The sequence below is a fragment of the Staurois parvus genome, unplaced genomic scaffold (assembly GCF_062004578.1).
Source record: "Staurois parvus isolate SC_StPar_1 unplaced genomic scaffold, SC_StPar_1.0 ptg000351l, whole genome shotgun sequence".
NCBI classification, from domain to species: domain Eukaryota; kingdom Metazoa; phylum Chordata; class Amphibia; order Anura; family Ranidae; genus Staurois; species Staurois parvus.
This window is the reverse complement of record NW_028318147.1, coordinates 1,581,283-1,596,709: the sequence shown is the minus strand read 5'-3', so window position 1 is coordinate 1,596,709 and position 15,427 is coordinate 1,581,283. Positions and strand designations below refer to the sequence as shown.

The 15,427-nt window shown below is 43.9% G+C and overlaps 1 protein-coding gene across 1 annotated transcript in view; it reads right to left on the bottom strand.

The window, feature by feature from the left end:
* The window catches only part of SNX31 (sorting nexin 31), a 78,566-nt gene extending 63,344 nt beyond the window's left edge, over positions 1–15,222 (bottom strand). The window contains exon 1 of the mRNA XM_089684642.1: positions 15,065–15,222. Coding sequence (XP_089540768.1) covers positions 15,065–15,124 — 60 coding nt within the window. The 5' untranslated portion in view covers positions 15,125–15,222. The remainder of the gene's footprint in view (positions 1–15,064) is intronic.
* Between the last annotated feature and the right edge of the window lie 205 nt (positions 15,223–15,427).

Here is a 15,427-nt window from a genome sequence, read left to right as displayed (position 1 = left end):
CTCAACCAAACGTTTCCTGTAGTTGCAGATCAGACCTGCACAAACGATCTGGAGTAATTTTGGACCACTCCTCTTCACAAAACTGTTTCAGTGTAGCAATATTCTTGGGATGTCTGGTGTGAATCGCTCTCTTAAGGTCATGCCACAGCATTTCAATTGGGTTGAGGTCAGGACTCTGACTGGGCCACTCCAGAAGGCGTATTCTGTGCTGTTGCAGCCATTGTTTTGTTGAATTACTTGTATGCTTTGGGTCATTGTCCTGTTGCATCACCTATCCTCTGCGGAGCTTCAGTTGGCGGACAGATGGTCGTACGTTTTCCTGCAAAATGTCTTGATAAACTCTGGAATTCATTTTCCCATCAATGACAACAATCCGTCCAGGCCCTGAGGTAGCAAAGCAGCCCCAAACCATGATGCTCCCTCTGCCATGTTTTACAGTGGGGATAAGGTTTTGATGTTGGTGTGCTGTGCCTTTTTTTCTCCACACATAGTGTTGTGTGTTCTTCCCAAACAACTCAATCTTGGTTTCATCTGTCCACAGTATATTTTGCCAGTAGTGCTGCAGAACATCCAGGTGCTCTTTTGCAAACTTCAGATGTACTGCAATATTCTTTTTGGACAGCAATGGCTTCCTCCGTGGTGTCCTCCCATGTACTCCATTCTTGTTTAATGTTTTCCTTATTGTAGATGTGTCAACAAAAATGTTAGCATGTGCCAGAGATTTCTGTAGGTCTTTAGCTGACACTCTGGGATTCTTCTTTACCTCATGCAGCATTCTGCGCTGTGCTCTTGCAGTCATTTTTACAGGACGACAACGCCTAGGGAGAGTAGCAACAGTGCTAAACTTTCTCCATTTGTAGACAGTCTGTCTTACTGTGGACACATGAACATCAAGGCTTTTGGAGATACTTTTGTAACCCTTTCCAGCTTCATGCAAGTCAACAATTCTTGATCGTAGGTCTTCTGAGAGCGCTTTTCTGCGAGGCATGGTTCACATCAGACAGTGCTTCTTGAAACCAGTAAACCCAAAACAGGTGTGTGTTTTTTTTAAGGGCAGGACAGCTGTCAGCAACACATCCAATATCATCACACTGATTGGAGTCAAGGTTGGCTCACTCCTGGCTCCAATTAGCTCTGGGAGAAGACATTAAGCTAGGGCCTCACATACTTTTTCCTCCCTGCACTGTGAATGTTTACGTTATGTGCAACTAAACCATGACAACATCTAATGTTTGTGTAGTTTTATGTTCAGCAGACTGTGTTCTTCTATTGTTGTGACTTAGATGACATTCAGAGCACATTTTATGCCCAATTCATGCAAAACTCCACGTAATCCTAAGGGGTTCACATACTTTTTCTTGCAACTGTATATATTTTGTGACAGAGATGCACCTCGTTGTGTTGTCAGAAGGGTTTCAGTTATGCAGGTTGAGGGGCTCTGAGATGTCTTGTCTGAGTGGGGAAAAACGTGTTTTGCAGGTTTCTCCGGGATCAGCAATACCTGCATTGGGTCCACATTTTATAGAAAATCAGTATCCTAATTGTTTAGGAGCGTACAGTCCTGTTAGTCAAGGGCCTGTCTATGATTCACAGCTCCTTCCCCTAAGGACAAGCTGCTGCATGGGCAGGTTGTATGAAGAGGTACCGGGAAAGGGATCAATTAGTAACATTTAACAGGTTGCATAGTCATGATTAATAAGCTTCAACTACTTAATTGCAACACCAGCAGCAAGAGGGGAAAGAAAATGCTTGTTGACTTATCAGCTCCCTCCGTGCCACTGGTGTCACAACGGGGCATGCAGAGAATTATGTAAATGTATACTCTGGCATAAATAGATATAAATACCCTAAATTGACCAACAATGGCTTTATAAGAGAAAATGTCCCTTTAGCTAGATATTGCAACTTGAGTCCTGCGATGTTTAAAGTTCCTGATATGCTGTCTTCTGCTAGAAATGGTGGGGCCCATAAGCATTAGTGAATACCAGAAATTCAATGAAGTTAAACAGATAAGCTGTGGTATTGCTCAAAGCAAAGATCTCCTGGTAACAGGAGCTGTAAAGGTGTCTGTATGCAGTGTCTGCGTGATGACAGAAGGAGGTTGGGCAACCGTCTGCTCACCAATCCTATGGATAGCACAGCCTTCTTGGCATGACAGTTCTTGCCCAAACTTTTGGCTTTTAGCAGGGAAGTGCAGAGTTACCACCTGACAGCCTGTCAGCGTGCCAAGCAGAGATATCTGCGTGAAGACCGGATGATGACAGTGCAGAAAAGCTGATGAAATCTCAATGTGGCAATTGGTGGCACTGTTGTGCTGAATTGATGTGCTGAATTGATGTGCAAAGTCCCAAAAGCTGTCTCTGGAGGAGAAAAGCCCTCCCCGTGTTCAGATCTGAATCTCGTGCCAGGAGAGCGAGCCAGTCCCTTGCTGTAGAATATACCTGCTTTCCCAGCATCCTTCTGGTTACCCAAGTCTCTGGTAGTTGTAGTTCAATTAGCACTCAGGAATACAGGATGTATTGGCTATAGGACTACAGGTCCCAAGATCCACTGCTGTTGGAAGAACTAAATCCACTGTGCTAAAAGGAAGTGATGTAGCAGTCTCAGTACTGGGCACTAGGGGGAAAAGGATTGAGCAGAGTCTCATCTGTAAATGTCCCTGAATGGCATAATGATATAACCAGCACGTGTCTACATGTACTTTGGCAGGAGCCTGTGCAGCCCAAGTTGGGCAGTTTGTCACAAAGCTGGATGTGAAAATGTGACAAGTCTGTGCAGAGACAGAGTCAAGGACTATGGAGTCCGGATAGCCAGGGAGCTAGAAAATTTCTGTTTGGCAGTTGTGATGCTGAAAACCCTTGTAAGGGTAGCAGAACTAGGACAAGGGGGATGGGCAGAGGAGGCCGAAGCCCTGAGGCGAAAGGGGAGCGCAGGGTAGGTGAAATGCCGGCAATGTGCTGGTAAAACCTTGCTGGACAACAAGTAAAAACAGATACTGATCTCCAACTGACAGGAGCTTCCTAGTCCTGGCGATGTCATCGAGAGGGCGGGATGAGAGAGGACTCAGAGGAGTGTATAGTGCTGCCGCCGGCGCTGCAAATGTGGGGCCAGAGGAGCCTTGTCAAGTAAGCAGATGTGCAAGGTGAATTTGCTAACTTTTTTGTTGGGGGTGAGGGTTGTTAATTACCAATGGTACCGGTATTTGTAATATGCAACACGAAGGGGTCAATGTTAGGCCACTGATCCACGAGTGACCAGTGGCATGTAATTAACCCCTTAGTGCTGCATTAGTGGCCCCAATTTCAGTGTTAATTACCCCTTTATGTTTCAGCAGGAAGGGGTGCATAAACACTGATTCTGGGGCCACTAGTGCATCACAAAGGGGTTAATTACCTACCACTGGTCACTAATGCGTCATTGACCAGTGGCAGTACATTAACCCCCTTCATGCTGCATATTACAAATACCATTGGTAATTAACCACTCGCTGACCTGCCGCAGTACATGTATACAATGGGCAGCAGCTACAGTCACGACGAACCTGTACATCACTGCCTGTTTCAGGGTTTCGGGCATGTGCGCATGCCCCCACACACCTTCTTCCCTGTGATTGTGCACAGTCAGCAGATCCAATAATTCATGGCCGGGACATGCTGATCAGCTGTGTCCAATCACAGCCCAGAGTCCTGTGTTGACAATCAACGCAGAGCTCTGTACAGAGGGAACAATCGATGTTTAGTGAAAAGCAGCACACACATTACACCTTGTTAGGCACACAATTAACCACTTGGTTGCCCCTAGATGTTAACCCCTTCTCAACCAGTGTCATTAGTACAGTGACAGTGTATAGTAATAGCACTGATCACTATATTACGGTCACTGGTGATGTCAGTGGCAGTTAGTTCCCACAAAGTGTCAGTGTCACTATTGCAGTCCCATTCGTAGGCACTATAGCTTTCACACAAACCATTCAGTACACTTATTGGGTTTTTTTTTTGTTGAAGACATGTAGCAAAATACATTTTGGCCTAGATTTATGAAGAAATTTGATTATTTTTTAATTGGATATGTTTTATAGCAGAAAGTAAAAAATTGGGGTTTTTTTTTCAACATTTTTAGTCTTTTTTAATTTATATAACAAAACTAAAAAACCCAGTGGTGATCAAATACCACCAAAAGAAAGCTTTATTTGTGTGAAAAAAAAGGATATAAATTTAGTGTGGGTACAGTTTTGCATGACTACACAATTGTCAGTTAAAGGGGCGCAGTGCTAAATAGAAAAAAATGGACTGGTCATAAAAGGGGATAAAATCTTCCAGAGCTCAATTGTTTAATTATCTCCTCCCCCAGTCAAAGAGTTAACCACTCCAGCCAGTCTGTATGGGGATCGCAGACACTGCTATCAATGCTGGGGGTTATTACAGAAGCTAGCACCATTGCTGGGGATAATCGTTGCAGAAACTGACGTAAACGGTGTGGGTTACTATTGCGCAAATTGGCTGCCGTTTCCTGAACTGGCACCAATGCTGGGGAATATAATTGCAGAAACTGCCACTGATGCTGGGGGTTATTATTGCTGCTACTGATACTAATGCTGTGAGTTACTGTTGAGAAACTGGCACTGATTCTAAAGATTATTATGGAAACTGCCATTTATGCTGAGGGTTATTTTTTTTCCAAACTGGCACAGATGCTGAGGGGTTTAATTGCAGAAACTGGCACAGATGCTGAGGGGTTTAATTGCAGAAACTGGCACAGATGCTGAGGGGTTTAATTGCAGAAACTGGCACAGATGCTGAGGGGTTTAATTGCAGAAACTGGCACAGATGCTGAGGGGTTTAATTGCAGAAACTGGCACAGATGCTGAGGGGTTTAATGACAGAAACTGGCACAGATGCTGGGGGTTATTATTGCCGCTACTGACACCGATGCTGGGGGTTATTATTGCCGCTACTGACACCGATGCTGGGGGTTATTATTGCCGCTACTGACACCGATGCTGGGGGTTATTATTGCCGCTACTGACACCGATGCTGGGGGTTATTATTGCCGCTACTGACACCGATGCTGGGGGTTATTATTGCCGCTACTGACACCGATGCTGGGGGTTATTATTGCCGCTACTGACACCGATGCTGGGGGTTATTATTGCCGCTACTGACACCGATGCTGGGGGTTATTATTGCCGCTACTGACACCGATGCTGGGGGTTATTATTGCCGCTACTGACACCGATGCTGGGGGTTATTATTGCCGCTACTGACACCGATGCTGGGGGTTATTATTGCCGCTACTGACACCGATGCTGGGGGTTATTATTGCCGCTACTGACACCGATGCTGGGGGTTATTATTGCCGCTACTGACACCGATGCTGGGGGTTATTATTGCCGCTACTGACACCGATGCTGGGGGTTATTATTGCCGCTACTGACACCGATGCTGGGGGTTATTATTGCCGCTACTGACAACAATGCTGGGGGTTATTATTGCCGCTACTGACAACAATGCTGGGGGTTATTATTGCCGCTACTGACAACAATGCTGGGGGTTATTATTGCCGCTACTGACACCAATGCTGGGGGTTATTGCGTAAATTGGCACGGATGTTGGTGGATATTATGATGGAGACTGCAATTTATGCTAGAAGTTGTTCTTTCTTAAAATGGCACTTGCTTTGAAATGACACTGACTCATTACACCTGGCGGGGGAAGAGGTGGGCGCAGTTTGCCATCTTCGCTCTGGGCACCAGATGACCTTGTCTTGGCACTGAAGGATAGCTCCGTGAATCGTTTTTAACTTTACTCTTAAAATGGTTCTAAAGGCTAAAAGTTTTTTTTTTACCTTAAAAAGGAGAAGTTCACCTTTTTGACAAAAATAATAAATGCACATTTTCTTTTGCAGGAAAAAAAATGTGCATTTATTATTTTTTCTACAGGAGCCTGTAAAGCATTGCACCAGCGATAGGTAGATCACCGATGTCATGCAAGTCTCCTGCAGATCTGTCAGAATATCTGCTTGCCATATGGGATGCACAGTCAAGCAGATATACTGACAGGAAGTTTCAATGAACTACCATGGTACTCCACAGCACTGCGGTAGTTCATTGAAAACTACAAGCTGACAGCTGCTAAGGATGCTGGGACTTGTAGGCACTCATTCACAGAAGTCTGTGAATGAGTGACACGGCTGTGTGGGCGGATTTCAAATCTGACGGATAGTACGGGGAAACTTCTCCCCTTCTCTGACTATCTGTCAGAAGGAGGGTGGGTGGCGGGTGTGGCTGCAGATATGGGAACATGTTCCACAGTAAAAACAGGTGGAACATGTAACATGTTCCCAAAGGTGAACTTATCCTTTAATGCATTCTCTGCATTAAGGTAAACAACCTTTAAAATGTTGCTCGCACCCCCCCAAATACTTACCTGAGCCTGAACTCGATCCAGCACTGTGCCAGGGATCAGTGGCATTCTCCTCTCTCCTCACTGGACATGGAGGCAGCAGGGGGAGCCACTGACTCCAGCTGCTGTCAATCAAATCCAATGGGGAGGGTGTGGGGGGGCGTTTGTTGATGGACCCGAGCCATGCTATGTGTGTCTATAGACAAGTACACAGCCAAGTCCGGAATCGAGTCCACAGCATCTGCCCCCGAAGCAAGCTGCTTTCTATTGGGGCAGACATAGAAGAGAAGGAGTGGAGATCGCCAGCTCTGTGCAATACCGGAGTAATGAGTATTTTTTTAAAAATAGCTTTAATAACACTTTTAAGAAAATTGTGCAAAATCACCGAAATGTACTTTACTAACTGGACTGCTTTGGAGTGAACCCCCACAATGGTTTTTTCACCAACACTGCACTTCCCTTCTTATCACACGGCACATGTACTGCAAAATGCTGCTGGTCTGAATGAGGCCTTATGGTAAGACCTTGTATAAAGTCAGCAATGCTCTCAAACAAACACAACAGTTCTTGTGAAAAGGCTAAATACAGCTATGCTAGAAATGTTGGAGATTTAGCAAGAATGTCGTGTTCACACTCCTTGAGTTATATGGTTCAGGGAATGTCTAAAAATAAATGGAAAACATTTCAAGTTCATTATATGCTCATTGTGAATTATATGCAAGCATGAAATTAGCAGTGTGCGTCAAAATATATTTTTCAGCTCAATTTTCAGAGAACAAAGTGCTATAAAGCAACAGGAAAATATTGATTTGCAATGTGTTCCTGAACTTTCAAGCAAATTTGACCCAACCTTGCACATCATACCCCCCTCCTGTTCTGGGAGCATCTCATTTCCCGTTGTGCTGACCAAGCTCCTCTGCCCCTCCCCTCACTATATTCAATAGCCATTTATGTAGCAGTCAAGAAGGTTGCTATAATGTGTCACTGGAGTGATAGCCCTTAACCACTTGCCTTCCAGAGGCTTTCCCCCCTTCCTGACCAGGACATTTTTTGTAATATGGCATTGCGTTACTTTAACTGACAATTGTGCGGTAATGCAATGCTACAGCAAATTAAATTTACTTCCTTTTTCCCCCACAAGTAGAGCTTTCTTTCGGTGGTATTTGATATAAAACAAAAAAAAAAAGAAAAAAAAAAAAAAAAGACCGACAATTTTGAGAAAAAAATAAACTATATATTTTTTACTTTTTGCTATTAAACATGTCCAGTAAAAAAAAAAAAATCAAATTTCATCATAAATTTAGTCCAAAATGTAATCTGCTACATGTCTTTGCTAAAAAAAAATCCCGTTACGTGTAAATTAATTGGTTTACGTGAAAGTTATAGCATTTACAAAGGGGCGATTATATATACATACATACATATATATATATATATATATATATATATATATATATATATGGACTGCGGCGGGCTGGGGGGACTGACGTGGTGTCACGGATATCCCCAGTGACACCAATACAGTGATCAGTGCTAATAAAAAGCACTCACACTGTACTAATGGCACTGGGCAGGATGGGGTTAACATCTAGGGCAATCAAAGGGTTAACTGTGTGTTACTATGGGGCTGTCTCTGTGCTTTTCACTGTAAGCACACTGCTTTGTATGGCTCTGCTATACAGAGCCATACAAAGCAGTGTCCTGGAGCTGACAGGGGAGAGCTCTGTATTGTTTGTGGTAATGAATAAGTGCAGTTTTTAGCGTGAAACAGTTAACTGAAACGTGAAAACGGTTAACTGTGTGCTGTTTCACAGTATGCTGTGTGAGTGCTTTCCACTGTAAGCACACTGCTTTGTGTACCTCTGCTATGCAAAGCCATACAAAGCAGTGTGCAGGAGATGACAGGGGAGAGATCTGTGTTGTTTATACTTGTTTATAATAGACTTCTGCCATAAAATATTAAGGGGTCCTAACTCAGTGACAAAACTGCTCCTTAGGAGTATAGCATGAAGAACAGGTAGGAGTTTCTCTATCATTGACCACGATTAGTAGGACAGGAAATACTGTCTATTAGGGAAGGTGTATAACAGGGCAGCACAGTGGCTAAATGGTTAGCACTTCCGCCTGGCAGCACTCAGGTCGCTGGTTCGAAACCCAACCGCAGCTCCACCTGCCTGGAGTTTGCATATTCTCCCTGTGACTGCGTGGGTTTCCTCCGTGTACTCCGGTTTCCTCCCACTCTTCAAAGACATGCTGGTAAGTTAATTGGCTCCTGTCTAAATTGGCCCTAATATGTGTATGTATGATTGTGACTTAGGGACTTTACATTTATGTCCCTTGAGGATTAGGGACCGATGTGATTGTACAATATATATGTAAAGTGCTGTGTATATTGATGGCGCTATATAAGTACCTGAAATAAATAAACAGGAGACTTTCTAGGAGAAAGGGACTCAGATAGCACTACAAATCTGACAGAGATTCTGAGCTGTTCCCACACTATCCAATACCAAACATTTGGGCTGGAAGGAATGTATGAGAACACAAACGTTACCGTACGCATTACCGCAACAGTAGGTGCCGCATTCTGCTTGCAATAGTGCGATGCAGTGCCATTCATTATGAATGGCACCCCAATATATCTTGGCAAAGGAGGTGTGCTGCACCGCGAGGCAATGCCATGTGTGGTGAAGTACGGTGTCAAAGAAAAAAAAAAAAAGGTGCAGGTCTAATTTCTGGACAACTGAACTGTGCGAGAGCCTATTCATTTTGAGCCTGGGTTCCCAGGTATGTGGTGCCGCATATCACATGTGATTTGCGCAGGAAGCACGCTGCATTCCTGTGCACATCACATGTGAATTCTGTGTGGTGCGATTTGAGCCACACATTTTTTTGTATGGCTCAAATCACACTGCATCCGCACCAAAAAGGTGCAGGGACCTTTTTTTTGGTCCGCACTAGAATCGGATGGCATGGATATTCACACCCATGCGATCCGATTCTGCACATCGCACGGCATTTTGCGAACCGGTTTTGGGGTATTAACATACACACCTGCAGCGGTTTGCATGAATGGTGTGCGATTGTGATGCAGAATTTGCACAGAAAATGCTGCAAATTCCGCATTGCATCAGTGTGAACCCAGGCTCAAAGCTTAACTTTGGGAAGTAACAAAAATAAACATGCCCCCCCTCCCTCCAAGCTGGTAAAGGGTCTAATGCTCAGTTTGTCTAGGAAATGAGATAAAATAGAATATTCTGCTGGAAAACGTGGCCCTGCGACAGTCCAGCTATGGAATGTGGACCACCCCTTCTATGTCATCAGGTACAATGTAGGACCGTGCACATCTTCATCTTTTAGTAACACACAGTAAAATGCACGCTTTCCACAACCACAACGGGAAAACGGAGTAGCAAGCACCTTACCCACACTGCGGTAAAATAAAAAAAAGGTCAGGTGAGAGAACGAAAAATAAAAAAATAAAGGTCAGGTGTATCTCCAAAAGCCTTGATGTTCATGTGTCCACGGTAAGACAGACTGTCTACAAATGGAGAAAGTTTAGCACTGTTGCTACTCTCCCTAGGCGTGGTCGTCCTGTAAAAATGACTGCAAGAGCACAGCCCATAGATGGGTAGGTTTTTTTTTTCCTCTTCAGCCAAATGATGGATGGAGCCATCCCCCCAGCCAGGACATTGTATTCTAACAGCAGGATCCAGGGTTGTATGAACACACCTAGAAGTGGCTGCAGCAGCTGATCAAAACAAGTTTTCCAGCATGTCCCTTCAACAGAAGTTGTTCAAACGATTGACTTCTGTCGAACAGGCACAGCCACGCACTGATTGAAATTTGTTCAATCCCTGCTGAAACGGACAAATTTTGATCAGTCTATGGCCTCTTTAAAGGATAAGTTCACCTTTGGAACATGTTCCACCTGTTTTAGGGTGGAACATGTAACATGTTCCCATAGCTTCAGCCGTGCCTGCTGCCCCCCTCCCTCTGACAGATAGTATATGGAGACTTCTCCCCGTACTGTCAGATTTGAAAACAGCGTGGCTGTGTGGGGCTCCACCCACACGGCCGCATCACCAGGGGCGGACTGACCATTCGGGCACTAGGACACTGCCCGAGGGCCCAGGGTCAGTAGAGGGCCCCATGAGATGCCTCTAATACCTTTCATAGGCATTTTTGGGTGTGGGTGAGAACACAGGGGCCCCATGATCCCCTATTGCCTGGGGGCCCCATGAGCTGTCAGTCCACCCCTGTGCATCACTCATTCACAGAGTGCCTACAAGTTCCGGCAGCCTTAGCGACTGTCAGCTTGTAGTTTTCAATGAACTACCACGGCACTGTGGAGTGCCATAGTAGTTCATTGAAGCTTCCTGTCAGAATATCTGCTTGGCCATACATCTCAAAAGGCTAGCAGATGTTCTGACAGATCTACAGGACACCTGCATGGCATCAGCGATCTACTGATTGCTGGGGCAATGCTTTACAGGCTCCTTTGGACAAAAATAATAAATGCACATTTTTTTACCTGCAAAAAAATGTGCATTTATTATTTTTGTCCAAAAGGTGAGCCTATCCTTTAAAGATAAGCTGTAAGAGAAACCCAGGGGCTACTAATTGTGAACTCCTGAGAACGATATCTGCCTGGTTTTCAGGCTGATCCAACAGCTTCAATACAAGACATTGCGGCTGATTTAATAAAAGCAAATATAATGTTCACTTTGTAATGGAATTTTCCCCAGAGCTTAAAGTGGAGTTCCACCCAAAAAGGGAAGTTCCACTTTTAAAGATTGGTCCCCTGCTCCCCATTAAAGATTGCACCTTTGGGGAGGGTACCCGAATTTGACAGGTACCCACTCCCACTGCGATCGCCTAGGCGATCAGAAGCGCGTAAGTTGTCCTCCTACCCACCCTCCCAAAAATCTTGTGGGACACACACGTGACAGGTTCCAGAAGACGACGGGGCCATTCAGGAAGCGCATTGCTACTTGCACACAGGGGCGGACTGACCATTTGGAAACTCGGGCACTGCCCAAAGGCCCAGGGTCAGTAGGGGGCCCCACGAGATGCCCCTGGTACCTTTTTCATAAGCTTTTTTGAGTTTCGGCAAGGACACAGGGGCCCCATGATCCCATATTGCCTGGGGGCCCCATGAGTTGTCAGCCCACCCCTGCTTGCACATGCGCAGTGGGCTCCTGGCTGTGAAGCCGCAACCTGTCACAGCCGGGCGCTCACACTGATGATGCCGGCACCTGGAATACAGGAAAGCCAGTTTAATGGGCTGTGGTGGGGGCACCGCGTGATCATGGGACAGGTGAGTGGCTGTTTTTCAAAAGTCAGCAGCTACAGTTTTTATAAATGAGGTGATGCTCTGCTGACTTCCATCTTCCAATAATGTGCAGGCAAAAATGCTGTTTTTTTTAAAAAAAATTCTTCTTCTGCATGTGATTGGATATCCTTTGAAAGTGGAATTTCCCCATATGCACTAAGCTTAGGAGAAAATTCCCCTGCAAAGAATACAGCCTGTTTGTCTTGGGGGAAAAAAAAGCATGAAACTCAGGAAAATCAAAGATGTCCATCTGCACACTTGTTCCCCATCAGTGACATGACAGAGAGTAGACTAACATTTTTAGTATCAAAATATGAAAATTGATTTTTCAAGCCCTGTATGGCTAGCTTAACCTATCAAACTGCTACCTTCCAAAATGTGCCTTAACCGCAAGCTGGCCATACGCCAGCAGAATTTCATGTGAAATGATTCGTTTTAGGAACACTTGTTTGATTTTCTAATCATTAGTGGGGTCAAATTGGCATTCGTTTCCACCTCACTGATGAGAAAATTCGAAGAATAAGCATGGAATTTTTTTCTTCTGCAAACAAATTTCTAACAGTCTACGTGGTTTATATTCAGTAAAGTCCATTCACTTCAAAATTGAATGTTAACCACTTGACAACCGGGCTATTGCCAAATGACGGCTACAGCATGGTTGACCAGTTCTGGAAGTCATGACGTCCTCCCAGAATGCTCCCTCCTGCGTGTCCCCAGCGGCACGCACCCGGTGATCTCCGTGATCACTGTGTCCTATGGACACAGCTGATCATGTGATGTGTAAAAGGCCAATCACAGCAGCTTTTTACCACGTGATCAGCTGTGTCCAATGACACAGCAGATCAACGGGGAAATGCAGTGGCAATTGTCAGAAAACAGATCAGCCCTGATCATCAGTGCCCAGCAGTACCACCCACCTGTACCCAGCAGTGCCACCCACAAGTGCCACCCAGCAGTGCCAGCTCAGCAGTGCCACCTATCAGTGAAAGAGAAAAATTACCTGTTTGCAAAATTTTATAATAAAAAAAAAAAAAAAAAAAAAAAAAAGGTTTTCTTTGTTTCTATCAATTTTTTTGCTTTTTTTGTCTATAAGGCAAAAAATAAAACTCCCAGTGGTGATTAACTACCACCAAAAGAAAGCTCTACTTGTGTGAAAAAACATTTCATATGGGTACAGTGTTGCATGACCGCGCAATTGTCAAAGTGCAACAGTGCTGAAAGCTGAAAATTGGCCTGGGCAGGAAGGGGGTATAAGTGCCCAGTGGGCAAGTGGTTAACACCTTCCCGCCCGGCCTATAGCAGATTGATGGTCGGGACACTCGCCATTGTGACTGAGCATCATATGACGTCCTGTTAAACCGAGCCGCTGCCGCACAGTGGCACGATCTGTCACCGGCTGTGGCCACGGGACACAGCCGATGACATATCACCGGCCCGTTGCCAGTGTCATATGACCGCTGTGTCCAATCACAGTAGATCACAACTCAATTGTATACAATGGATGGCTTCCTATCATGCCATCCATTGTATACAATTATGTTGTTAGCTGTGACTGGTCAAGGAAGTCACATGATAGAGACAGGGCCAATCACAGCCCATCTGTATCATGTGATCAGCTTTGTCCAATCACAGCTAATCACAACAAAAGACTGACTGAATCAGTTTCATTCAGTAACAATGATTGCAAATATCAATGAAAAACATTGGTATTAGCAATCAATGTGTTACAAAAAAAAAAAAAAAAAACCTGATTACTTGCCCAGGAGTAGTTCAGTGTTACTATGGTAACATTGTATTGCTTTGGTCACAGTGCTGAAAAATAAAATAGTAAAATAAAGAAAAAAAAAATATAGAAACATTTGAAAAAAAAAATGCAATTTTATTAATTTTCACCAAAGAAATTTATTTTTTTCAGGTACTTATATAGCGCTGTCAATTTAGACAGCGCTTTACATACATATATTGTACATTCACATCAGTCCCTAACCCTCAAGGGGTGTACAATCTAAGATCCCTAACTCACATTCATACATACACATACTAGGGACAATTTAGACAGGATCCAATGAACCTAACAGCATGTCTTGGAGTGTGGGAGGAAACCGGAGTACCCAGAGGAAACCCACGCAGGCACAGGGAGAACATGCAAACACCAGGAAGGAGGTGCTGTGGCTGGGGTTCGAACCAACGACCCTAGTACTGCCAGGTGGAAGTGCTAACCTTTTAGCCACTGTGCTGCCCAAATGTAGCAGAACACATTTTGACCTAAATTTATGAAGAGATATTATATATTTGCTAACTTTTATAACAGAAACAAAGAAAAGTGTGTTTTTTTTTTCTAAAGTTTCAGGTGTTTTTTGTTTTATTTTGCAAAAAATAAAAAAAACTCAGTGGTGATTAAATACCACCAAAAAAAAAACTTTGGTGTGAAAAAAATGATACAAATTTCATATGGGTACAGTGTTGCATGACTGCGCAATTGTCAAAGTGCGATAGCACTGAAAATTGGCCTGGGCAGGAAGGGGGTAAAAGTGCGTAGTATTGAAGTGGTTAAAATGAGAATTTTCATACAAATGTTCCTTTTGAAATCTACTAAGGTAAGCCAGCTTTAGAAATGGCCTTTTCTGACTGATCAGTGTGGAGACAATTCTTTAATGCCAATAGAATGCTCCTCTGCGGTCACATCAACCCAGCCTAAAGATGGATATACACACAGTTTTTTTTTCCTTCAGGAGCGTCGAGAAAAAAAAAAACAAAACAAAAAAAAAAAAACACACACACACAGCAAAAACCTCACAGATCCCTGCATCAACACAAGCAATGTGGACGCAGGGATCTCTCCCGCTGCGTTATTGTATTCTGACAGCGGGGACTCCATCACTGCAAGCGCTGGTCAAATGCTGGTTTTCCAGGAGAACCAGTGCACAGAAGCTGATCATTAGACCATCATCTATTGAACAGACAGCAGCACATACATGTAATTCTGGTATGTGTATACACAGCTTAAGCTAAGACCAGTACAAAAAAAAATAATATATATATATATATATATATATATAGTGGAATGGTAAAGTGCAACACATCAAAGTGCAAAAAACATTAGTAAATTCAAAATCTAAAAATCAAACAATATTGTAAAGTGCATCATAAATGTAATGAGCTGAGTGAAACAGTAAAGTGCATCAAGTAAAAGCATGAAAATATCAGCTAAACAGCTCAAAAAGCAAATGCCAAACAATAAAGTGTATCACAGCAAGAGCAATAGATTCTGTTACATTCTAAACAAGTCACATGAAAAAAAAAGTGTAAAGAAAAATGATTACTTAACCACATAACGTCCCCCAAGATCGTCCACCAGCTCTTCTGTGATAGGGATGCTGACATGCATGACTCCAAGTGATCTTAGCAGGTATGGCAGACACAGCGGCCCAAGTGTTTTGTCTGTGTTTGTACAGGTTCTACCTGAGCTCACTATGGAGGCATGGCCTACACACCTGAGACATCAATCAGGAGGAGGGACATACCACACATTACTGCACACACATGGAGAACCTGCTAAAGACACTAGGCTGACCAAAGCACTGCAAGCAGCAATGAGGATATACAGACTGTCAAATTTCTGTTTACTGTAGTCAGGTCAGGAGAGGAAATCTTTTGATGGATTATCATCTTTGCATAAAAGGTATGCCTT